Source organism: Neolamprologus multifasciatus, chromosome 22, assembly GCF_963576455.1.
Source record: "Neolamprologus multifasciatus chromosome 22, fNeoMul1.2, whole genome shotgun sequence".
NCBI lineage: Eukaryota > Metazoa > Chordata > Actinopteri > Cichliformes > Cichlidae > Neolamprologus > Neolamprologus multifasciatus.
In genome coordinates this window covers 18,843,431-18,869,120 of record NC_140459.1, presented here as the reverse complement: position 1 = coordinate 18,869,120, position 25,690 = coordinate 18,843,431, and the positions used below count along the sequence as shown (strand labels likewise).

At 42.0% G+C, this 25,690-nt stretch overlaps 2 protein-coding genes and 1 long non-coding RNA gene across 8 annotated transcripts in view; 1 reads left to right on the top strand and 2 right to left on the bottom strand.

Annotated features, from left to right (window-relative positions):
• pum1 (pumilio RNA-binding family member 1) overlaps nucleotides 1–9,060 on the bottom strand; it is a 30,575-nt gene extending 21,515 nt beyond the window's left edge. For all 5 annotated transcript variants that reach the window (XM_085148611.1, XM_085148613.1, XM_085148614.1 and 2 more), the window contains exons 1-2: nucleotides 8,937–9,060; nucleotides 4,212–4,384 (exon numbers count right to left, since the gene is read on the bottom strand). In XM_085148611.1, coding sequence (XP_085004737.1) covers nucleotides 4,212–4,373 — 162 coding nt within the window. In that variant the 5' untranslated portion in view covers nucleotides 4,374–4,384; nucleotides 8,937–9,060. The remainder of the gene's footprint in view (nucleotides 1–4,211; nucleotides 4,385–8,936) is intronic.
• A 127-nt stretch (nucleotides 9,061–9,187) lies between these two features.
• LOC146493350 (uncharacterized) lies at nucleotides 9,188–12,751 on the top strand. Its single transcript, XR_014871943.1, has 2 exons — nucleotides 9,188–9,641; nucleotides 10,843–12,751. It is a non-coding gene; the product is annotated as an uncharacterized LOC146493350 (long non-coding RNA).
• Nucleotides 12,752–12,842: 91 nt separating this feature from the next.
• Nucleotides 12,843–21,164, bottom strand: nkain1 (sodium/potassium transporting ATPase interacting 1). Of its 2 annotated transcripts, none has more exons than XM_085148712.1 (8): nucleotides 20,924–21,164; nucleotides 20,206–20,597; nucleotides 19,246–19,383; nucleotides 19,058–19,138; nucleotides 18,311–18,508; nucleotides 18,058–18,118; nucleotides 14,987–15,068; nucleotides 12,843–13,316 (listed from the first exon to the last, which is right to left on the bottom strand). In XM_085148712.1, exons 2-8 carry the CDS (start codon nucleotides 20,257–20,259, stop codon nucleotides 13,307–13,309), a joined length of 624 nt encoding a protein of 207 aa, XP_085004838.1. In that variant the 5' UTR covers nucleotides 20,260–20,597; nucleotides 20,924–21,164; the 3' UTR covers nucleotides 12,843–13,306. The 2 variants fall into 2 exon arrangements, with proteins under 2 accessions (XP_085004838.1, XP_085004839.1); XM_085148713.1 differs by having other exon boundaries at nucleotides 20,794–20,926.
• Between the last annotated feature and the right edge of the window lie 4,526 nt (nucleotides 21,165–25,690).

Below are 25,690 nucleotides of genomic sequence, written 5' to 3'. Positions count from 1 at the left end.
TCAGAAAACATTCTTCTCCCCCAAGGATTACTCATGAAAACACTAACCTTGTTATCATGAACTAACATTTTCTACCCCTTCAGACTACCTTGGGGCCTTAAAATGTTTCTTTTGCTGTGGAACAAATACAATTTACACAGTGCTGAAGACAGTATATCGTTCAGACCACGTTCACAGCAGCATCACCGTATTAACAGATTTGGGGGCCACATTTCAGACTACCAAACAACATTTCAGTTAAGCAGCAGAGGACACTACAGATGAGCTTCAGGAACATTTTTGGCTGTAAAACGAGTACAGCAGGAAATCCAGTAGCGAAGAGGACATAAGGATAGACGGTGTGTCCAAACCAAAGACATGTGACACTTTTTTTGCTTAGAATTGAGATCACGATTCTCTCACGATTTTCTTTTCCAGTATAAATATTTATTGTGCTTATTAACTGCACATCAACTTCGTAACAGTTGAGACTGAACATAAAAACAATAAACAAACATAAAAAAAACAAATGTCTCACATTTTGTCGTTGCCGCAAAATGTTGTACTGCTTGAAATTCCGTCTCCACCGTTGCTCGACACTGCGTGTATAGAGCAGGTAGTGCAACAATAGAAAAATAGTTGCGGGACGGCACTGTGTAGCGTTTGTCTAGGGTGTTGATCATTTTCCTAAATCCCTCGTTTTGCACAGTGTTGATGGGAGCCATATCTTTGGTCAGGTGATAAGTAATAGCCTCCGTAATTTCTTTGTGCCTGCGGGAGTTCAACGGGTATAGGGAAGCGCTGTATAAGGTTCCCCTAACCCTATGTTTGGGTGATTGACCGGGGCGGATTTTCTCCAGTCACTTTCTCGTCATCCCTGACGTGCTCTCCGTTGTTTTTTCCCTGCCAATTTTAGCAGCCAGCTTCTGTATCACGTGGTATAAGGCTCCGCCCTTGTCATTTGTTTAGCAGGAAGAGTGAGTGCTTGTTTTCATGCAGATTACGTCCCGGATCAAATTGCGGCACAATCGTCACTGTCTTTTTTTTTTTTTTTTTTTTTTTTTTTTAAATTGTTGTCATTTGGAAATGAGATCGCACATAAGTATGAATTGAGATCGCGATTTTCTAACGATTAATCGTGCAGCCCTACATTCTGGTATGTGTTTATCCAACACTTTGCATTTAATCATCACCTATTATTAATCTCAAGCTCTTTTCCACACTGTGTCTTTTACCCCGTCTTCCTCCCATCACCCCTAACCAATCACAGCAGATGGCCGCCCCTCCCCGAGCCTGCTTCTGCTGGAGGTTTCATCCTGTTAAAAAGGGAGGTTTTCCTTCCCACTCACGGCAAGTGCTTGCTCAAAGGAGGACCATCTCATTGTGGGGGGATTTTCTAATACTTTACAGTCTTTTACATCAACTACAAAGTCCCTTTAGGCGACTGTTGGGATTTGGCACTATATAAATAAAAGTTAATTAACCTTATTGTATACTGGCTAAAATTAGTAGCAAAGCAACAGACCATCAGACATACCAGAACTTCACTCAGCAAAACTGAAGTCTAAACATCTTGGATGGTCTGTACTGCACAAAAAAATCTAAATATTTGTCACATAACCCATAAAAAATGCTCAAAAAGGCTATAACAACACATACAATGTGAAGTCGCTCAGTCACTGGCTCAAAGTGGTGAATGATGTATAGGAGACTAAACTGAAAAGTTTCAGGAGGAGTTGATTGCCACTATAGAAGCATAGTATACCATCATGCATTGCACCGAAAGAAAAGGTAGTAGCGCATCACTTAAAACTCCCACAAGATGAAGCTACTTTCTGCTCCTTCTTTACTCACAAACAGATCACCACAGTGAGTAGCTCCAGGTTTGATTTGGCAGATTTTTAAGACGGACCTTCCTGACACAAACCAAAGAGATTTGGGATCATTTGCTACAAACTGCCGCAAAGTATATATATTCCTTAATTCAAGAATATATGTTTGGTTTATTATGTATTCATCACAGTAATTCAGCCCATGTTGGTTTGTTACATTTTACCCTCATTAATCTGCAAAATCCTCACATCCAAAAAGGTGACAAAAAGTTCAGTAATTTTTCTATATAAATACCTACAAAGAATCAATTATCACAGCAGCCACGAGTTTGGTTTTTTTTACAAAAATGAGCTGACAACACTGAATTGACTCTTCATGATATAAAACTGACTCCCTAGAAAGCCCAAACATGTGAATTGTATGTGTAACACAAAAAAACCAAAACAATAACCCATTAGAGGCAGCGCTCTAATGATTGTAGCCACCTTCATGCTACAACATGTCAGCTTCATTTCCAGAAAATAGCTCTGTTCATGGACACCCGATGTAGCAGAAATAACAACAATAATAACTTTTACGCAGTGGTTTAAAACAAACAACTGAGTCAGATGAAGATCAAGTTTATGCGCTTCAACCTTATAAGCGTGGTCACCTGTGGACTTAAAATAAGAGCGTGGAACAGTTAAAAGACCCTGATCAGATGGTCAGAGGCTAACTCCTAAAATAAGGTTTTCACTACATCTGAGCTTCAAAAGCCAGTGAAGGGTGTTACCGCTTCACTTGAAAACCATAATCCTTCCAAACTAGTGATCTAACAATGAGGAAGGTCCCCTTTGCTGCATTTATCAAGCATGATGCTAGCCGTTTAAGCAGAGCTCCTTTAACTACCATTGTTTATTCAGCTAATAACAGCCGAGGCAATACAAAAGCCTTAAAGCTAGTAAGATAAGACTGCAATTATTTGGTTCAATAGCTCTTGAGTCAAATGCACATGTTCCAGAAAGCTTGAAATGAGTGCCATCAAGCTTTAATGGCTGTGTTGCAATGTCTCATTTTCTGGTGCTCTAATCACGGTTTGTAACCAAGTACTGGAGATTAAGCAATATCATAAAAATACCCATATGACTGTAAAGTAAAACAGTGGGTGTAAGATCAGTGACCTTTACCCTCATTTGCCTAGACAGATGCACCCAGATATGACCAGTTAAAATTGCCTAACAGAGTTAGCTAGCTAGCCAAACACCAACCAGAATACATCATTTGAGAAATTCAGTGATAATGTCAAAGAGAAAAGGTGAAAAAAAACCCAAAAATGTAGACAATTCCTGGCTACATCTGACAGCTACACCTGCTAACACCTATTAATAAGTAACACTGAAGCTGCATGCCCACTTTTAATGATGCATAGCGACATGGCAACAAGAAACTGTTATGGAGGGCTGCAAAAATGTGCGATAGAAGCTCATTGGTGCGGTCCTCCACAACAGTCCCAGTTTCTCATCTGGCCACTTGGGAAAATTAATTGCCCATTCCCTGCTTTAGAGGGTTACCTAGACAACCAGAGCTTGGAATGCTGCAAACAACAAGCCATCACTTCACTGCAAAGTGCAATGAGTGAATGGTTTCCAGTGCATATAAATAGGAACTGAAAGATTACAAAACTGTGACAAACTAATCATTGGTTGTTTATGTGTTAGTCAGGCAGGAGCACCTTCTATTGGTAGATTATGAGGACAAGAACCTTCAAAACAAGGCAGACATGCTCAGATTAAGGTAGGTTAGTGTGGTCGGCCAATTTGCAGTAAAATATTGCATGATGAATACTGATAAGGGAAGGAATATATGACTTGCACCATTGTGAACAACACTATAACAGCTGCAGTATTAAAACAACAGGTACTACATTGTTAAGAATGAGACGTCTGTTAGCGCTTGTTGGTGCCCCCCCACCAAATTACAACAAACTGTGACACCAGATAAGCTGTTGACCAGTTGAGTCGTTGAGCTTTCAGTACTTTTGTAGCTTATACCCAAATATCTGCTGTTTACAGTTCAGTTTCCTGTCTTACACATGAGCCTCGTCTTACTGGACTGACCAGTTTTTAGTTGTTTTTGTTAAGTTAGTGCTGGGGTAAACTAAACAACTAAACATTTCCTGCTGTTAACAGCATCACACTTTAAAAGTTTCATTATTAAACCAGCAGGACACTTTTATCGTCTGCATGTCAGAGGAATTACAATGTGTTTATCACAGAGAGAGGCGAGCTATAATAGCCATCCAGGTAGACTGCTTTACCTTTTGTATGCGCTGTAGTAGAAAGTCATCACGCCAGTTTAATTCAATGGAAAAAGACATGAATGAATGAAAACAGCAAATGTATCAGAGAGGTGGTTTTTACCTGCTGGCTGGGGGGTGTGGCCTGAGGGGTCTGCCCAGTTGGAGGGGCATGTCCTCCGCTGCTCAGCACCACGGGCATGCTGGGAGAAGTACTTCTATGGTGGGGGCTGAATGAATCCTGCCAGAGCACTGCTTTCCTCTTCAACACACACACACTGCTCATTCCACCACAGCCTGTCCAGAGTGAGTGAAATGCATCAGTCACAGAAAACATAACAGTTCAACATAGTAAAAGTTTGGAGCACTCTGACCAATTTAACACCGAATCTTATGATGAACGGTGAAGATCCAACAGCCACGAAGTACAAGTGTCAAATTATGAATAAAAACGCTGCAGTCCAATAACCAACTTATAACAATAAAATAATTATTGAGATTTGATGTTTATTCATTTGTGGGCTGTAAATTAAAAGCTCATCTGCTCCTAAATGAGAAGAAAGGGAAAAAACACACTGCAACACAATGCAGCATAATTAATCAGCACAACAATGTAAAGCATGAATCCATGCATCTCTACAAAAACAACAACAAAAAAGCTGACTTTTGCCAGGGTGGATGTACTGCAGGGTTGTATAATACATGCTCAGACAACAAAACAACTCAGAATAATAAAGCTGATATCCCACTACATTATCTTCATGCCAAATTAGTTCACAGCGATTAAACTACTGTGAACAATGACCCCTACTCAGAAACGAGGTGGCTGGAAGCATATGAAGCAAAATGAACCAAATCATTTGTCTGTAATATTACGGTTCCCCCAGAGTTGTGGTCAAAGGTCAGGCTCAGTGCCACTATCTTGTAAACCAATTAATATAGATAACAAACTGCACTTTATATTCTGACTACACTCCAGTGTACTGTAGTACTTTCTTTATGTTATTTATTTTCTGTGCTTATTATTTTGTATTTTAATTTTGTTTTTACTTGTGTGAAGGGAACCTGCAAAGTCAGAATTTCATTGTTCAGTGTAACTACTTTGTTTTGCAGTATTAATGACAATAAACGTGTTGATTAAGGCACAAATGAGAAAACAAAGGAAATTGAGCCAAAATTCATTCCTTTTCCAGTAGGACAGCCCTCACACGTTTGACAACAAACCAGAGATGCAAAAATATTTAAACAAATATTGTTTACTTTCTGCACCGGGTGAAAGTTAACACTGTTTTATGCAACTGCAATACAATAACAAAAACTAGCTTCACGCAAGCTAAAAGCAAACTTTAAATTTTAAATCTATCAGTGTGCACAGGTTATATATTAGAATCACGATTCAAAAGCACTACAACGTACTTAAAAATAAAATTTTAACCTAACTAAAACAGTCAAACCTTCAAACCATCTTTGGACTTTATTCTTTGTGAAGAAAGGCCAAAGAATATCACACACAATGCTGCAATACTGCTTACCAGACTGTTGGTATAACACTCTTAGGACAAAATGGTGAACTGTTATTAAAGCTGCCTAACTGCTGAGGATCAGCACAAGAGCACTGGGATCAACAGATACAGAAGTAAACCAGAGAACATTTTACAAGCCAGCCCAGGGCAGCAGCTGATTTAACTGCCAACCTGCCTATCGGCAGCAGAATGTAAACTTTACTGCACCCTCTGTATCTGGCTGATGCAAACACGCTGCTATGAACTCTAGTGACAAAGGTTCACTTGGCAGGAATGTTGTGAAACTTCTACAAATTACTCACCCCTAAAAAGGTATTTAGACACACACACACAGTGACCTGCATATTCTGCAGAGTCACTGATGAGTTACTTCCTGTCTAGTTCAAGGTGTTTCACAGCAGTATGGCTTCCAAGGAGCCACACTTAAAGTCTTAAAGTTGTTTTTAACTGGTCTTTATCAAAGTTCTGCAGGTTGTCTTAAGTTTTCTTTGGACACTGGCTTTTTCACTCATTTTCTGTCCTTGCACCTGGCCATTTTCAGAGGAACACTGAAAATGGCCAGGTATCTTTTTTCTTTGTTCGTTAAGCCCCTTAACACTGACCTATGAATCATTCAAGCAGAAAAAAAAATACCTAACTCAAGGGATGAACCAGTGTTGTGTTTATGCATAACAGACAACTTATCAAAGAACCAACTTTAAATGCAACATTAGGCACTGTTACTAGCAGCCTGTGGCAAAACACATCTTTTGTTCACATTACTTGAATCTGTATTTTAATTTATTTATTTTTTTAAAAAGCTAAAGTTTGACAGACATACCACAGTTTGATAACAATAAAATTGTGTTTCTCTGATTCACAAAGAGCTAATACCTAAAAACTCTCCATAATGTGCAGTGTGTCGTTAAAAATTTGGAGGAACCTGGACAAAAGGAGGAAAAATTATGATCTATCCAGATCAACATGTGTCCGAAAGTCATGTTCTTAAGAAATGGAGCAACCTGAGAGATGCATCTGGACCTTGAGTTGATCCATCTACCGTTCACCAAATCTTCATCAGAAATGGTCTCAGTGGAAGGGTGCCAGTCAAGAAGCCCTTCTTAAAGAAGGGAAACATGGAGAAAAGGCTTAAGTGTATCAAATTACACAAGGACTGGACTGATGGAGAAATGAATCCAAATTTGAAATTTGTTCAAATCATCATCAGCATGTACGGAGGACATCAGGAGAGGGGTACAACAGTGATTGTCTACAGCCATCTGTATAGCACGGTGGAGGCTCTGTCATGGTTTGGGGTTGCATTTCAGCCAGTGTTGGGGACCTTTTTAAAATTGATGGAATTATTTATGCAGAAAAAAAGCATCAGATTTTGATTCACCATGCAAGGCATCTGATTGGCAGTGGCTTCATTTTTCTGCATGACAGTGATCCCAAACACAGTAACACACAACGGAGCACTATCAGTCATAGACTGACCTCCTTGGAACCCCGGGCAGTGTGGGATCAGCTTTACAGAAAATGGAACAAGGCAGCCAACATTCAAAGAAAAGCTTTGAATGTCATTCAAGAAGCATTCCTGAAGACTACGGCATACATTTCTCATTTTCCTAGTTAAGCATAAAGAAATAAGGAGGGGCTTAAAACTTTTGCACAGTACTGCACGTGCAGAACTGTTTGTTTACAGGCATGGCTATCAGCAGGTAAATCAGTCCTGCAATACATCCCCCATTTATGAATATCATAATGTTTAGTTTTTTGATGAAAATGTTAGCTGGTATCTAATCATTCAACAGTTTCCATGACAGTATAGATCAGATGTATTATAAAGTACAGAATTAATGGCCATAAAGTTTGATCCGAGGCTCTCTGTAACAATATCCCTCTTATTGTATTAGAATGCACAAGTCTTTGCTAGATTTACCTCTCAAACCTGCAGTGCATTTAGTGCATTGTGTAAAAGGAACAATTTAAAATAGTAACTATGCACAATGGTGTGAGAATTAGGGGATTTATTTAGCCATGTAACAGAGACAAAGATGTGGTGCTTATTTTTTTTAAGAAGTTGTTTTGTTAACCCAGGTAAAGAGTGAAGGGCAGATTATCTTTAAAATGTGCGGTGTGGACCTAAAGGCCAAACCTTTGGTGGTCAACAATTTTGCACAACAGCCCCTGATCTCCAGCAATGAGAGAAGGGTGTAATTTGTATTTGACTCTTACCTCTAATCTCTGTTAAAATGAGCAGCTTCCCATTAATGTCCCCACAGGCTAGGAAGAAATTACAAGCACTTCTTTTTACACTGAGCCATATACGGTAATTACCTTTGCAAGAGACTGGCAGACACTATGAATCAAACACATGCAAGGTACCAATGTCTGCTGTAACCACTGTGCAACACACCCCCTCTACAAAGACAAAACCACGAGCTGACCGGATGAAGACCCCCCTCCAATAATAAGATAAAAACAAATCGACCGACTGATCATCCCTCCTCCACTCTTGGAACGGCCACAAGGAAATGTTAGCTCTTTATCCCTCTGCTACTGCTCCGAAATCAGCCAGAGAAACACCCGGAAATCCAGCACAGTGCGGCCATTCCCCGCCGAGAAGCGCACACGGCTCGGTCTGCCACAAGTTTGATGCGAGGACCCGGAAACATGCGGCGGTGTTCACGGTCTAACTGGGTTAATCATTCAATACCGGGGGATCAATCCACCGCATACCGGGCACAGACAGGGGTGTGACAATACGAGAGGGGCAACATGCAAGCTAGCAAGGGGGGATAACGCTGGAGCAACATTTCTCTCCCGGCAGACATGACACATCAAAACGAAACCGAGTATGGGGATGCTTCGTGAAATAATTCACGGCAGCTACCTTTATGCATCCGCGTCCCGTCACGCCAGCCCCGGAGCTGCCGTGGGGGGGTTCACTGTGTGTCTACCAACAATAACACGGCCTCCCGACACAAGCTCAGCCCGGGCGAACCGGTGGACAAACGCGCAGTGTTTTTAACCGCTCCCCCGGCTCCCTACCACCGTAGTGTGGTTATTAATAAATAACCAGAGGACTACACCTGTCCGCCGAGCCTGCAGCACCACGGGTCCCGGTGACGCGGATGCTAACAAAGGCCCGAGAGCTGTCTGGAGCGGAAGACCGACACAACGGGAGGAAGGAGGCAGGCAGCAGAAAGGGAGGCAGCCGCTTCAGCCTCGCAAAATATTCTCGTTTAGCGCCCTCTCAGAGCCGCAGTAACGACAATACCCGCACCGAAGCGTGCATAAACACCCCCCTGAGCAACCGCGACCGCTAACGACTCGATACTCACCGGCGGAGAGGGTGGATGGTCGCGGATTTCAGCCCCAGTTTCTCTCTAACACCCCAGGCTTTCACTCCGACAACATGGCGGCTCGACGGAGGAGCAGGCAAGAGCGCTGCATGACGGGAAGGGATGAGAGAGAGCGTACGGTTCACTGCGCCAACCGGGAGGGGAGGGAAGGAGGGTCACACCGGACCGGTCCCTTTGTTATGCATGTTTGTAGTCTGCTTGCACTGCGGGGCGTGTTTATTATTGTTTTACCTGCACCTCATTCACCTGTCTGTTAGCTAAAGGCGAAAAAAGTAAATGCTTTAACAGACGGCAGCTTCTCTGTTCCTCTTGTATCTCAAATAGAATACGTCACTAATTAAATTTAATTAAATTATATTGCAATGTTACAATAAAAACTTTATATGTGTGTTTAAATTTAAAAAAGATGTAAACATTTTTCAATATATATTTATGGTGCTGTCTTCCGCTGCTACAGCCTTCCTTTACTGTGGGCTATACAATGCGCCGGGGTCTCCACGGTAACGGGGTGCACCACAAGGCCAGCCAGTGCGTGGCTCCCGGACGCTCCGTTACACCTCCGGAATGTGGGCAGACGGCGTGAAAAGGGGGCAGTGAGCGGCCCACATTACAAAAATAACCCAGTGGGCCTTTGGAAATGTGCCAGTGGCGACACCGTGACTGCAGACCGGAGAGAACGCATGGGTATGACGTCATGGGTACAGTAGATAATGGCTACCCTTATAGGAAAATGTATTGGGGATCATATGGGGCATTCGTAGGACTCATCCGGCCCAGTAATCCCGGATTAAATAGCCATAAGTATAATTAGCGCCACGTGTTATTTTTAGACGCACAAAGTTAAAATAAGATTACCCCCCTCTCTGTCATTTACAATGTTTGAAATAATACCTCTAAGCCTTTATCATACGAGTTCCACTCAGGAACATGGTCAAGTTGTTCTGTATTATCTTCTTTTTTAATATACTAAAAAGTAATCATGATAATTCAATCACAATATAGTAATACACACTTACAGACACAGCTGCTAATCTTTCTATGAAATTGCTGTTATTCTATTTTGAAATTCAACTTAATTACTTAAAATACACTAAACAGCCATTTTATTAGATATACTTAGCCACCACAAGGTTGAACCCTCTTTATGCCCACAGAGCTTTCTACATTTTTCTTGGTACGGTATACATTCAACCAGCTGCTGGAAACGTTCCTCAGAAATTTTGCTCCATATTGACATGGCAGCATTGTGTACTAGGAATCTCCTGTTCTACCACATCCCAAAGGTTCTCTTTTGGATTGAGATCTGGTGACACTGGAGGTCATTTGAGTACAATTAACTTACTGTCTTGATCAAAAAAAGTCTGAAATGATTTGAGTTTTGGACATGCCATCAGAAGATGGATACACTGTTATTATAAAGATCAGCAACAATACTTAGATAGGCTCTGGCATTTGAACAAAGTCCGTATTATGGGGCTCAAAGTGTGCCAAAAAATGTTCCCCACACCCTAACAGCCTGAACCGTCAACACACGGATGGGTCCATGCTTTCATGTTGCTTACACCAAATCATACCCCTACCATTCAAATGCTGCAGCAGAAATGGACCCATCAGACCAGACCATATTTTTCCAGTCTTCTGTTGTCCAGTTCTGGTGAACTCATGCAAATTGCACACAGGGTTTCCTGTTCTTAGCTGACAGGACCTGGTGTGGTCTTCTGCTTCTGTAGCCCATCTGCTTCAGAGATGCTCTTCTGCATACCTGTTGTAACGACTGTTTATTTGAGTTTCTGTAGCACTCTGGCCATTCTCCTCTGACAGTTGACATCAAGAGGGCATTTTCACTCAGAGAACTGCGGCTCACTGTGGATTTTCTCTTTTCCAGACCATTCTCTGTAAACCGTGGAGGTGGTGGTGGAGTGGATCAACAGTTTCTGAAATACTTCAACAACCATGCCTTGTTCAAAGTCACTAAAGTTATCTTTCTTCCCCATTCGTTTAAATATCAGCACTTAATCTTTAATCTATCTACATGCTTAAATTCTCTGGGTTGCTGCCATGTGATTGGGTGACTAGACTAGTATTCTGTTGTCCAGACATGTGATTAGATAACAAACTTTTGAAAAGGTGTACCTAATAAAGTATGAAGTAAAAAAAATCTAATACATGAAATGTGAGTAATACACATTTTTAGAGGTTTAAAAAATATATAAGTAATGAAAATTTACGGTGACTGTATTTTCAGATTTAACTGTCTGTTTAGAGTTCATGTTTTAAAAAAATGAAATTAAAGTGATTTTATTTTGAAATTCACACATCAGCTTCATTAATGGATCCCAGTTCAGCAGCGGAGGCATAAAATAAGTCAACTCACATGTACCGTTACTATTATAATGTCACACTCTTGTTTTGAGACAATGTTTTGACAGTCAAATCCTCGCTGCAGAACATCAGCCCAGCTGGGTGCATCATTTGGATAACGCTCCTAACTAATCCTCCAAACAATTCAGCGCCTTATAATCCCAATATTATTACAATGTAATCAAAGGATGGAAAGCACTCAATTTATTAAACCCTCTTGGGTGAGACAAATGAGTCTGCACACACACACACAAACACACACGCAGAGATAACAAGAGCCACATTTCATGTAGAAAGTGTAGTTTTATTATTTCAAACTTCTCCTTAACACCCGAGAAGGTTTTCACCTCATACCTGTCTCCCTCCTTCCCTTTTCCTTTCTCCAGTTACATCTACAAAAACTACTCATCACTGTGTATGGTACATTTTCCTCCTCAGTCGCCATGCTCTGGAAATCAGCGAATGAGCTGCAGGAGTGAGCTCGCGAGATGACGATGGTGGGGAATATTAGCTGCAGATGGGCTTAAAAGAAGGCAGCGTGAGGATGTAAGCAAAACGAGAGGACGAGGGAAACGGGTACTAAGAAAACAAGTCTGGACGTGTAACCCTCTCCTCCCACCGAGTCCCACCCACCTGCCCCCACCCCTTTTTGTTTGTTTTTTCTTTCCCTAAATGGAACCAACAATAACAATCATTGGCTGGTTATTTACATGCACAGTGTCCCCCCCCGTTACCACCCCATAGACACACTAATGCCTGATCCCAAAGCCATCTGCTGATCAACAGTGTCACATGTTACAATATGTTGAATAGATTTTCCTGACAATCACTTTTACTTGATTTCAGAAGCAAGCCAAACCTATAATTTAAAAAAGACAAGGCTGGTGATAAAACAAAAACAGCAACGAAATCAGCCTTTTGATAAATATTTTCCATGTTGTGAAAGCGCTCTTGTACAAAACTATTGGAAACCCCATCAGTCAGCCATGCTGTTGCACCGAATTGCACCCCTTTGTCACAACAAAGCTGGGCACTGTAGTTCATTTTAAACACGCACCTCTCCCTCACTGTATATACTGCCTGGACATAAAAATAGTTTCCAAAAACGTGCTCTTTATTGCTAAAGAAACTACAGCGTGCAGCTGTTGTAGGAAAGTACAGTAAAACAAATCAGTGCTGGGCGCTACAGGGAAGCTACTGAAAGATGGATGTTTTTTGGTCTTTTCATGTTTTGCCTTGTATTTACCGTAATAAACAAGTGAAATATCACCTGCCTTATCTTTTAAGGAATTTACGCTTTTCTGTGCATCCTGGGACCTCAGCAGTGGCTTCGGCTGGAAGGTGAAAGCAGGGAAGGAGGAAGGGGGAGATGGCTTTGGGAGCGGGAATTGTAATCGACTGCTCTACACATCACCACGTTCTAAAAACAACAACAGGTACGAGCCGTGCCTCTTTTTTATTAGGTGACCCCCCCCACCCCACCAACCCACCCCCCCACATCGACGAGCCCAACCCCACCCACCCCCCAAACAAAACAAAACAAAAAAACAAAAACAAAAACAAAAAAATCACAGGGGCACCAAGTGGTAAGAGTCCAGGGTGCAACTGCAAAGCACCAGCTAGTCCTGTGGAATTACACAATCACACACACACACAGACACACAGCAGTGGGAGTGTTGAGAGCTGGCAGTTTAGTGAACTGTCCCCTCGGTGAGGCCAGCTCTTGTTCTATGAATCTCTTCTCCCCTTGCCTTCCTCCCGCGTCGCCTTCCTCTCATCACGCCGCCCGGCATGCTGGTTCTTCCCTGAGCTCTGTACATTCTTTTCAGGGCCATATTTCACTTTCTCAGACACACACACAGACACACACACACACACGCCTCTCCGTCTGGGTGGGGTTAAGTCCATTTCTCAGGTAAACTGTGACAGAGTGAGTCCATCCACAGTGACACCATCAGGGTTTGGCCTGAAGGGGGTGCTACCAACAGTTAACCAGCCCTGCAGGGGTGCAGAGAGGATGACATAAGTTAAAGTTACAATATGCTGCACTTTGACATAACTGCATGAAAAAAGGCACTTCACTGATTTTACTCATGAAGTTGAACTTCATGTCATTAAACTGCTCTGCCAAAAAAAACAGTCCTGTAATTTTCAAAGGCAGGTTTTCATGCTTTAACGCAAAAACTGTTATGGTTATGAAATGTCTAACATTTTTTGAGATTGATACAAACGTATGGAGTTAAATTAGCCTCAAAAGGATTAAAAAATTAATACTTACAAGCATGTACAAGGATCCTAAAAAAATACTGATCATTCCTGCACAAATGTTTACATTCAAGGACACAAATCTGATCATTTTTACTTTCAAAAAGCTGCTACTTTCAGCTGCTCCCTTATTCACAAGGGGTCGCCACAGTGAGCAGCTCTGCATGTTTGATTTGGCAGATTTTAATTTTTTTTTGCACCAGATTAACACATTCACTTGGCAAGCGAAAGGTCACTGGTTCGCTTCCAGGTGGAGACACAAATCCCCTTTGGGTTTGTGTCAGGAAGGTCATCCGGTGTAAAACTCTACCAGCCTTGGCGAGTAGCCCAAAGAAGGCCTTCTTGACACAACCCCAATGGGACAGTATCCTCCCGGGATCAAACCGGGGATCTTTCCCTCAATAGGCGACAATGAAAACCTTCTTTTAGCTCACTTAAGAGCTTTGCCTGATACGGAGAGATCTCGTGATGTGTGCACTTGTTTTTTTGGAGCATTTTTCACATTTGCAGCTTTGAACGGTTTCTCGAGCTGCGTCAAGTGCTAGTGAAAAATTGGACACTGGAGGCCTGTAACTGAAGAAGGATTTTGTCTCATGCAGGTAGCTTGAGGGTTAAACCTGGGGTTTCAGTACCACGAAGATGTTTCTCTTCTTAGCGGCACTCCAGAGCAGGTTAAGTTCTAGATTAGAGATCAGAGGGTATGAAATCACCACCTATTGACCAATCAGGTCTCCAGCAAATTATATCATCATTCCCAGAAGGTCCCATGGACCTCTGTGCGTGGACGGCATGAAAGTTTTTTTAATAGTGTCTAAAGTCTTTGCATTTCCCTGATAATTAGCAATACATATAGATTCTTATATTATATTTTAAATATAGATTTTAATCACCATTTAATATCTCTGGAGTAGGTGACACTCGCAGGGATCATTTTCTGTGAAAGAAAACTCATATGATCCCATATGATTGCAGAGATACCCTGGGTATACTGAACTTGCTTTGTAGTCCAGGGCCCTGGCCTTCCCTTGGATTCTAAGAAAAACTAAAAAAAAAGTTTTTAAAGCTACAGGTCTGGATATATATGCAGTTGTAAAGGAGTTTTATATTTGTTCAAATTGCTTTGTATTTGTGTGTGGATTGGAGCATGCATTTTGTGAGTACCCAAAAGTACTCACAAAAACGTTGTACACATTTTCATCATCCCTTTGAGACTAACTTAACTCCATACAAATTAAGGACTAAAAAAAGATCCTCACTCAGCTTGACTGCACTACATTTATCCAACACCATTACACAATAGCAGTGCTACAATGCTGGAATAGCACTTGAAAGATTAACAATGAAAGCAACAAAAACAAAGATATTAAAATAGGAGACATTTGGAGAAGATGGCTGTAACTCACGTGTAAAGAGGCTGCAGCTGCAGATGAGAGGACTTCTGAGGAGGCTGGTAGCCATAAGAATCGAACCCACCAATGAAATCAACTTCATGAGGGGAGAAAGAACAAGAATGACATCATTCCACTTTCCCTTAAACTGTGTGTGTGTGTGTGTGCGCGGAGGGTTATATACAAGGTGTTGTATTTCAAGATAACTCTCTCACAGCATCAGATTGTATCATCTCATGCGTTTGGCATGCTTTTATAGACTGCAAACTGTGACATCAGAATGAGCAGAGATACAATACCAATACATCAACCTCCCTACTGCCTTTGTGTCACTGATACAACTGGTTGCCGACTGATTACTGGAGGCTACTGGCTGTCACTAAGTAAAAAAAACCTTGTGGTTGCTTTGGTTGCTAGCAGATTGCAGCAGTTTCCTGTAATTTGCCTGGAAGATGCCTACTTTTCAGTTTGCGTAATGCTTTATTCAACTTTAACTACACTCGAAGAGTAAATGGCGAGTATTTGCAGGCAAATTGCTTCAGCTAACTCTAGCAACCAACCAGTGACAGAATGCACACTTTTACATGTTTTCCCCACGTGACTGGTAGTTTCTAGATGAATTGTGTGACATTAGTGTATAACAGATATATTAATATGTGGTGAGTATATCAGCTGATTTAAAACAAGAAATGTGTCACCATTATATTAGGTAAAGTAACACATTTGTCTTGAATATATCACTCAAATCTTTTTTTCAAAAGGCAAAAACAAACAAAAAACAATAAAAATGCACAAGACTGCAGTTCCTTGAGTGGCCACTTGAGGCTCACTTCAAAAGTCAGTGTGTCCCCACAGACTCCAATAGAGATTGAAAATGTGACGTCATTCCAGTAAAACCGCAAAGGATTGTGGGTACGAGTGGCAAGTGGTACTAGCGCAGGCAGGCTTTCACATGAAAACAGTCACACAGCGATAAAAAGAAACAAAAAATGGCAAGAAGCTGTTGTATAATTAACTGCAATAGCTGATCGCATAACAGCCACAGGAAGCCAACGGGTAAAGAGATTGTTTTTATCGGATTACGTCGTGGAAGAGAAATTGTTCAAGCTGTGTTTCCGATTAAACAAAAGCTGACGGATGGCCTGGATTGCAGCCATTCGAAGACCAAATATAATGTCGCAGAACACTCCAGCTCACATGTTAGTGCTCCAAGCATTTCCACAAAGGTATGTCTTCTGTTGTAGTTATTACGTAATTTATCATAACATAATTGTTGATGTAGGTTACAAATAAGTCTTATATTGATTTGAATTGAATTCGTTGCGCTATGCTGCTTTGTTCACTGTGGCTTTGCGGGCTAATGTTTGTTGTGTTTTGTAGGAAAACCAGCCTACAAAATGCTGGAATGCGATCCAGACTGGGCACCCTCTATCAACCTGGGTCATACCGAGTTTAAAGCTGCTACCACAGCAAGATTTGATCGGTTAAGAGAGAGAGTGAACGTCCCGCATATATGTGCCCAAGTGTTGTATTGAAGCAATCAAGTGATGAATAACTGTTTTCCAGTATGTTGTTTTGCAATGTTTTTTTTTTTTTTTGCATTGTTGATTTGTTTTTTACCGACGCAACTAATAAAGCATAATGGAATACAATTTTGCCTCTTTCTTGTAAAATTCTATAATAGAATGAAACAATAATGCCAGTTATAAATAAAGACAATAAATTGAATGAATTACGAAACACTCATTTTATGTCTATTAGATCTGAAAATGTTGTGTAATACTACAACCTGAAACGACAAATAAACTGCGTTTGCCTGTAAAGGAGATAAAGGAAAAATATTAACAACAGCTGTGAAATGGAATAGTCCAAATCACCAAAGTAAACTGGACCTGGGTTTGTTGCAGGGATCTGAAGTTAATAAACATCTTGTGAGTGTATGCACTCATACTTAGGACCATATAATAATAAATATGTCAGTGATGAAAGTTGGGCAGCACGCTAACGTCCTTACGTCCACTCTGTATGCTCGTAGGGGTCTGACCCTTTCACTCCTTTGGTTTTTTCCTCGTCCTTTTTTTTTTTTTGCCTTTTCGTCAAGTTTGTCTTTGTACGGACCTGCCGTGTTCTCCGTCGTTTTGTACATAACTGTTTTTGGGGCAAAAAAATGCAAGTAGGGATTAAAACCGCAGAATTAATGATTATCGGTGCTGGAAATACTAGCGCTTGATGCAGTGTTTTGATTTTGTTGCCACGGGTACCCGCAAAGCAATACGCGAAAGTCACATGGTCTGTCAATCTCTATATTAAAAAACCTGAATTTTTGCAAAAAATAAACAAATCTATTACAAAATCTGATTTAGTCTCTATATTATAAAAACAAAAAAAACAACGTGGCGATGGAGCTAAAGCTAAAATTTAGACCGGCTGATGTCAAACACTCGCTATATCCATCTTTTATATACAGTCTATAGTCCATCTATTTTATGAGTGTGAGTGGTACCTTGTTTTAAAATAATACATAGCTGAGAAACCTGATTTTGGTTTTATGGATTTTAAACAAATCGTGTAGATGTTGCGTGTTACTGTTAGAACATCACTGACACTATGCCATGGCAGGCATATAATTGCAACACAGCATGCTATTAAGATGTTAGAGACACAGCACTCGCCCACTTCCTCTTACAGAAAATCAAACTTATAATATTGATATGGAACTTCATTTCTTCCACTGAGTGAGCGTAAAACACTCACAAGAGGCACATCACGGGAACAATCAGTCAGATACGCAGATGGCACACTCACGCCGACAGACAAGCACTAGCCAGCTGACAGACGGACACTCTCATGGTGGGAATGCATCCTAATACTCCCCACAGATGGAGGGCTCAGATCACCCAGAGGGAATCCTCTGCAGTGATATCGCTAAGCATGACTCACACAGGAGAAACCAATGAGACAACAGCACTCGCACTCAGAGTCATGGATCTCTCACATAAGAGCCCTCGAAAATAGTACGACAAGCACACCTAATCAACTGAACAAGGTGCTGGAAGAGCTTTTAGTGAGAAGAGAAAGATACTCACAGCTGTCCTCGTCATCCTGGAAGACTTTGCTTACGTAGCAGGCGTATACAAAGCCAAAGAGCTGTTGGAGAGGAGATGATCAGAAATAAATACAAGGGTTGTTCTGTTAGCTTAGTCACTGCTGACTTGTCCAATATTTCTCGGAAAATGTTTTAGCACAATATTGAGGGTCAGCAAAGTGATACAAAACCAAAAAATGAATGTACAAGAACGTGTGTGTGTGTGTAAGTGTGATTGTGTGTTTGATACATACAGCCAAGAGGATCTGAATGGCTGAGCTCAACACCTCGATGTACTGGTAGTCGAGCAGACACCCGGACACAGTGATGACATGGTGGTCATCGGGGGCCATGCGGGAGTCTAATACTGGTGTTACCAGGCAACCAGGACCGTGCTCCATCCACCACGAACGATGGAGGGATGTGTTGAATGTCATGAGAAAGTCTCTATCCTAAACACACGCATACAGTAGACACAGAGCTAATTGTCATTCTCTTACTGCATCTTAAAGCTTCTTTTAATTGTTAATAATACGGTGATGCTTTTCTTCTGTCTTCTGCCATATCTACACTGTTATGTTAAACACAACCGGTTATTAATGAGGTCAGTCTATGTAGAAGTAATACAGATCAAACTTGAGATTCTTTGCTTGGTTTTGCAAAAAGGGAAGACAATCAGAAAAAAGTTGGCTTAAAAGCAGAGGAGCAAGTGAATGAACACAGTGGCTGAACTGAGATGAATACGGATTATTTTAAACTTTAAATCACTCAAGGCTAATTTACTAGGATCGAAAAAGAAAAATACGGCTGTAAAAAGAAGAGCAGCAGCTCTGCCTTAATCGTTAAGTCTAAAAAATACTTCTGAAAATAGCGACATAGAGCCAGAGAACTGCTAATATTTGGTAGTTGATGCAAAGTAAAATGATCTATAAAAATGTACTTAAATATAACAACAAAACCATACAAGTCAGAACAGGGGTCACACACAAAACACAATTTACCTGAGAGAGGTTTCCAACCTCCAGGTAGAAACAAATAATGAAGGAGTTCCATCCCACCCAGACGACCAGCCATACTGCATACTGCCAAACAGAGAGACAGGTATCGGTGTTTGGGGACAGTAAGCTACACACACAGTTAGTGCAGGAACTGGGACTCCGGTGCAAGATGATGGATAGACACTACTCACAAAGATGAGGTATCTGAAGCGAAACTGCACAGTGCCAAACATGCCCAGGATGACGGCCATAATGTGCAGGAAGTTGGCCAGAATGGGAGCCCACTGGTAGCCCAGGAAATCAAACACCTGCCTCTGAAGGGCTGCCACCTAGGAAGGGGTGGGTCACACACACACAGACACACACACGTATATATGCATATTAGGAAAGAAACAAGCACACATGCAAATATAAAGGACAGAAAAACACAACACACACACACAAGTAGTGAAGGCTACACACACACATACAGTGACAGGGAGACACATACACAGGTCTGCCGCAGTTGTTTCCATGGTAACTGCCTGGAGCACCAGCCAGTCCAGTGACTGTAAAAAAAAAAAAAGAAAAAAAAAAGAGGAGCACCCCCAAAAAGCTCCGCCAAACTAATGAGAATCTATGGGCCAAATCCCTGTGCCGCACAACAACTCATCAGCCGGGCAAACAATAGCCTCAATAACTGCTCCTCACACTGCTGCTGTCCACGCCTGCATCACACTCACTGCGGGGAGATGTTACAGTCACTCTTATAACACAGTCATCACCCTTGAGAGTGTCAGTCCTGAGCTGTTTCAGAGGAAAACAAACATCCAACTTTCACTCTACAGTAGAGACCAGGTGGTGAGAAGAGCATTTTTGTTCTTTACATTCAGATGATTTTTTCTATATGGAGCTATCAATCCTCTCGTTATAAACATAGACGACCCTGACACTAAAGACCCCCCTACCCTGTACCCTTCTGCTTTATACACACACCCTAGCCTGTAATGTGGCATGGCACCCCAGCAGCTGCAGCTTAAAGCTTTTTCCTTGTGTGACTGCATGGAGAGGCCAGACAAACATGTCTGATTACAATGTGCGGGTCTGTAGCACGCTGCTCTAATTATATCTTCATGGTGAGTGAGTAGAAACACACACACACACACACTTACCAGCTGCAGTGAACATATCACCAGCAGCGTGCATCTCCCGTCGCACTTCCCCATTTTGGAGGGCTCAGGACGCGGCTTGGAGCCGCGGAGGCTCCGGGGAAAAGATGGGTCCCCGGTCAGATCCAGACTGCCTGGTCGCCTCAGCTCACAACATTCCCGGCTGAATAGACGTGCCTAGGGCCGCCGCCGCCTCCTCCAGCAGCGCTGGTCCGGCTCTTCCACTCACAGTGGATGACCCATCTTGGCCTCTGCTTTTTTTGTTTTTTGTAAATAACAGTCGCGGGTGGGTTTCAGGAAGGAGAGAGGTGAGGAGGAGGTGAAGAGGGTCCAGTTCACGCCTGCTGCGGTCTGACCGCCACAGAATCACCTCGGCCACACCTTCCGAAGAGGGGCTACACAAAGACACAAAGAGAGACGGAAAGCTGTCATAATCCGCTCCGGGCTACAGGCAGAAATGAGCATCATATGATACCGGATCACACGGGGGTGGTGGCGGTGAGGAGGAGGAGACCGACCCCGCAGTGGTGGTACTACAGCTAACGTTTGGCTACATACACTACGGACACAAAGCAGCCCGTTGTGACTCACGGTTTTCTAGGAGCGGAAGAGTATCGCCCCCCTCCCCACCTCCTCCTCTCCCAACCTCCGTCGTCTGGATCGTCTTCTCCTCGAGCTGCTCGCGGGGGAAGAAGTCAAGTTAGCGGGCGGTTTTTCTTACCGATACCGGGCTCCTTTGCTCCGTCTCGCAGCGCCTTTTGTCAACAATCGGTGCCGGGGCAGGAGCAGGAGGAGCCGGGGGGAGAAAGAGAGAGGGAGAATGAGAGAGTGAGAGAGAGAGATAGAGGGGGTGGAGGCTCTCAGTCACCGCGACCCCTCGAGGAGGAGCTGCATGGATTCTGCGGATCCGCGTGCGCGAGGGAGTCAGCGAGTGAGCGCGAGCGAGCAGCCCCGCGAGGCTTTTGAAAGGATCACAAAAGAAATGGGGGCCCGCGGTGGGTGAGGGGGTTCAGACTTGTGGAGGAGGAGGAATAAAATCGCCTCCTCCCTCCAGCACCACCATCCAGACCGAGGAGAGGGAGAGAGGGGAGGCTGGCCCCCGGAGGTGCTGCCCTTTTCCTCAGCTTGTGGTTATTCGGAGCGGAAATAAACACAATTAACAGCCTTGTTTAATCTTAGCTACTTACCACGAGCACAGCACAATACAGTGAGCTGCACACAAGCTATATCAGAAGAGGCAGATGATGAGGCGGCTATTGCAAAGGGCCACGCAGGAATCAATGAGCAAGACAAATGTTTTATTTGGACTTGTAATTCACCATGTTTTTGTGTCAAATCTTTGCAAATAAAGAATTCTGAGTTGTCCTGTTTTGATAAATTAAAGCACAGACTCCTTTGGGCTCTACTGAAGTAGATATGCAGTCAAATATAATCCTCATCTACAGTGCGGTACAAAAGTATTTGCCCCCCAGTCTTAACCACTTTTTAAGTGGTTCAGTTCAGTTCCACTAACCACACCCAGACCTGATTACTGCCAGACCTGATGAATCAAGAACTCACTTAAACAGAACCCGTTGGACAAAGTGAAGTAGACTAAAAGATCTAAAAATAAAAAAAACAAACAAAAAAACAACAACACAACATGCCATGATCTAAAGGAACTCAAGAACAGCCGAGAAACAAACTGACATCTATCAGTCCTGAAAGGGTTATAAAGCCATTTCTGAGACTTTGGGACTCCAGTGAACCACAGTAAGAGCCATTATCCACAAATGGAGAGAACCTGGAACATTGCAGAATCTTCCCAGGAGTGGTCCACCTGCCAAAGTTACTCCAAGAGCGCATCAACGACTCATCCAGGAGGTTACAAAAGAACCCAGAATAAAATCTGAACTGCAGGCCTCAGCTGTGTCACTTAAGGTCAGAGTTTGTGATTCAACAAGACTGGGCAGAAATGGTATCCATGGGAGAGTAAGAAGAAAGCCGCTGCTAACGACAAAGAACATGACAGCTTGTCTCACATCTGCCAAAAACATCGTGATGATCACCAGGACTTGTGGGAAAATATTCTGAAGACAAAAGTTGAACTTTTTGGAAGGTGTGAGTCCTGTTACATCTGGTGTAAAACTTACACAGCGGTCTGGTGCTTCAGGTTTTGGAGTGACTGAGTCAAAGTCTGGACTTAAATCAGATTGAAATGCTTTGGCATGATCTTAAACAGGCTTTTCATGTTCAAAAATCCTCCAGTGTGACTGAATTAAAGCAAATCTGCAAAGAAGAGTGGGCCAAAATTCCTCCACAGCAATGTGACAGACTCATTGCTAGTTATCACACACGGATGATTGCAGTTCTTACTGCCAAGGGTGGCACAACCAGTTATTAGGTTTAGGGAGCAATTCGTTTTTCACATAGAGCCTGGTAGAGCTGGATAATTCTTTTTTCCACTAATAAATTAAATCAATTTTTTAAAACTGCATTTTTTTATTCAGTCAGGTTATGTTTGTCAAATTGGCTTGATGATCTAAAACACGTAAGCTAAAACCTAAGAAATCAGGAACGAAGCACATACTTCTGTTGGGCCTTAGGGCAGCCCCTCACTTCATCCACTCTGTGAAATAAGCTTTTCAAGCCAATCTCTCTCTTTGAGACAACTTTCTTCTGATTGGCTGCCTCCTTCAAGCAGAAGCTTTTAGCAGCAGTTGGGTGGGGTTGATGTGTCTGTGATGACCATATAAGGGTGTCATCTTTCGTTGACGTCATAGAGATCCAAGAGTAGAAAAAAGTGCCGGACACAGAGTGTTTACATAAGATGACATCACTATTTCAAATTTTGGGCATGTTTAACTCACAAATTCACCCTTGTTACCAGAACCAGACCTAGGCATAAGCTGGCAGAGCAGCTGCTCTGAGCCCCCCCCCCCCCCCCCCCCCCCCAGGCCATCATGAATTACCATCTGGAAAGAGTCACACAGTGGGACACTATCAGTCATGGACTGGTCTCCCCAGAGCCCAGATCCTAACATTATTGAAACAATGTGGGATCTTCTTCACAGAGAACAGAACAAAAAGCAACCAACATCCAAAGAAGGGCCTTGAATGTTCATCAAGCCCAGAGAACTATTCCTAAAGACTACTTAAAGAAAGAAAGCTGCCTATGAGAGTTCAGGCTGTGCTGAAGAATAAAGGTGGTCATGCTAAATATTCAGTACTCTATTCAGATTCTTTGGAGTACCCCGAGTGAGACCGAATTGAAGTCATGCACTACAGACAGTTAGAAAATTAAATTCTTTTAAATAAATTATGCTGAGGTATTAATAGCTAAAATGCACTGTCTACAAGTAGTACTGGTCTTACTCATCTGTGAAAAAATGAGTTCATTTCAGGTCTTTGAAAACACACACACACAAATGCACATGCAGTTACACAATAGGGCTTTATAAAATATGTAAAGTACACTTTCTCTTAAGAATGGTAAAACCTTTATTAGGAAAACTGCAGCCAATAAGAAAATGCACAGGATAACATAAAAAACAAAGCTGTGTGGGGAGCTAGCAGCCAGTTTATGGTGTTTTCGAACTGCACGCATAATGAATCCCAAACAACCTGGAGTGGATTGTAAAACTGCACCATAAACCTCCAAACCACACATTTAACTTGTACCATTGTACCACTGCATAAATGATTTGTGAACCCTTTACTGAGATTTCTGCTCTGACGTCTTGTAAAATTATAGACAGTCACAACGGGACCAAACTAATAGCACATTTTTCATGTCTTTATGAAGCCCTGAGATAGACTGGCAACCTGAATACGCTGTTAAGAAAATGGATGGATGTCTTTATTAAACACATTAAGTTACAAGCTGTAAGTCCAAGCTGGAAAAAGTAAGTCAGCATCTATACCTCAATAACGATTTCTCCAAAAGATACTCCGAACGAGACAAGTTAACAAGATAGGATAACAGAGATATTTATCCCTTCAAATCCTTGTAAGATAAATGCATGCAAAGTCACAAAGTTAAATCGCAAGTTCCCTAAAAAACATTACAGAGACGAACAAAGCTGGAGACTACAAAACCAACATCCAAAGATGTTTCTGTTCATCAGTCCACAGTAAGACAAACTCTCTACAAACAGCTGAAATTCAGACCTGTTTCTATGCTAAAAGTGCAATCTTCACATTTAGTTTGGGGTTAGTTTTAGTCTTGTTTTCATTACAATAATAGGCATGATATTTGTCAGGGGAATATTTATTTAAGAAGTTCAGAATTGATATTAAAATATGAAACAGAACACTCTGTAAAGACAGTGGAGTCAGATTGATGTAAACATGGTAAGTGCCAATAAACACATCCACAAAATCCTCTTCAGAGAGATCATTTTGGTATCCATCAATAGGCTTTGTGCATAATTCTGGTTGGATATTTGACCAATCTTTTTAGCAGAATTGGCAAAGTTCATTTAGTTGGTTGGTTTCATGGATTGGACCCAACTTTTAAGATTAATTCACAAATTTTCATGGATTACTTTATGCATCCGAAAACCAGTTTTGATGTATTTGGGATCATTTTCCTGTTGCTACTTCCAAGTCTAAACTGTCTCCCTGTTGATTTGAGGTGAAGTTGAAGAATTTGCTGGGAGTCCTGTCACTGTGGCCAAAAAAGCTTAATTTTTGTCTCATATGATATGACCCATCAACCTTGTCTCCAGATGGCATTTGGTTTGTCCGCTTCTTTCTTTGTAAGCATGTTATTAGTCCATGTGATGGCAGTTTCCAGTTCTTTGCAGGCTCAAGTTTTTGTGGTTCCTGGGTTATTCCTGAACATCCTAACCAACTTCCTGTCACTGAGGGTGACAGTTTGGGCCTTGTCCAGACCTTCACAAAGTGGTAACACATCAGAATTACTTGTACTCACTGATTAACTTGGAACCTGCAGTTGTTTATAAATGGCTCCAAGAGACCATTCCAACCTGTGTAACTCGACAGTTCTCTTTCCTACATCTTCACTGACTTCCTTGGACTTTTCCGTTGTTCTGAATATTAGTCAGTCCAATGAGTGATGTCACACAAATCCTTTTTATGATGGCAAAGAGAAACTACCAGTTGTAGTCAAGCACGATCACTAACAAGTTGATAGAATTTGGCCTTGTCGCATTAAAAGACATTGCATAACCTTTAGCAGAGCTTATTAGAAGATTTGGGTGAGTATGTGTGGAGGAGTATGCATACTTTTGGCTCTGTGTGGATTAGAGAAAATAGCAATAGCAATATTATTTCACCCTGGAAAAAAGAAGTGTAAAATCCCAGAATTACCATATCATTTGTGCCCATGATGAGTGAATGTGAACTTCAGATCTGAACCTGAACTGCCCTCACTGAGAGCTGTGGCATGATTAGCAGAGGGTTGCTCACTGCTAATAATAGAAATCTCCGGGAATTGCAACAGTTTTGTTAGAGGAATGTCAATGTTCCCAGGTTACATAAGTTA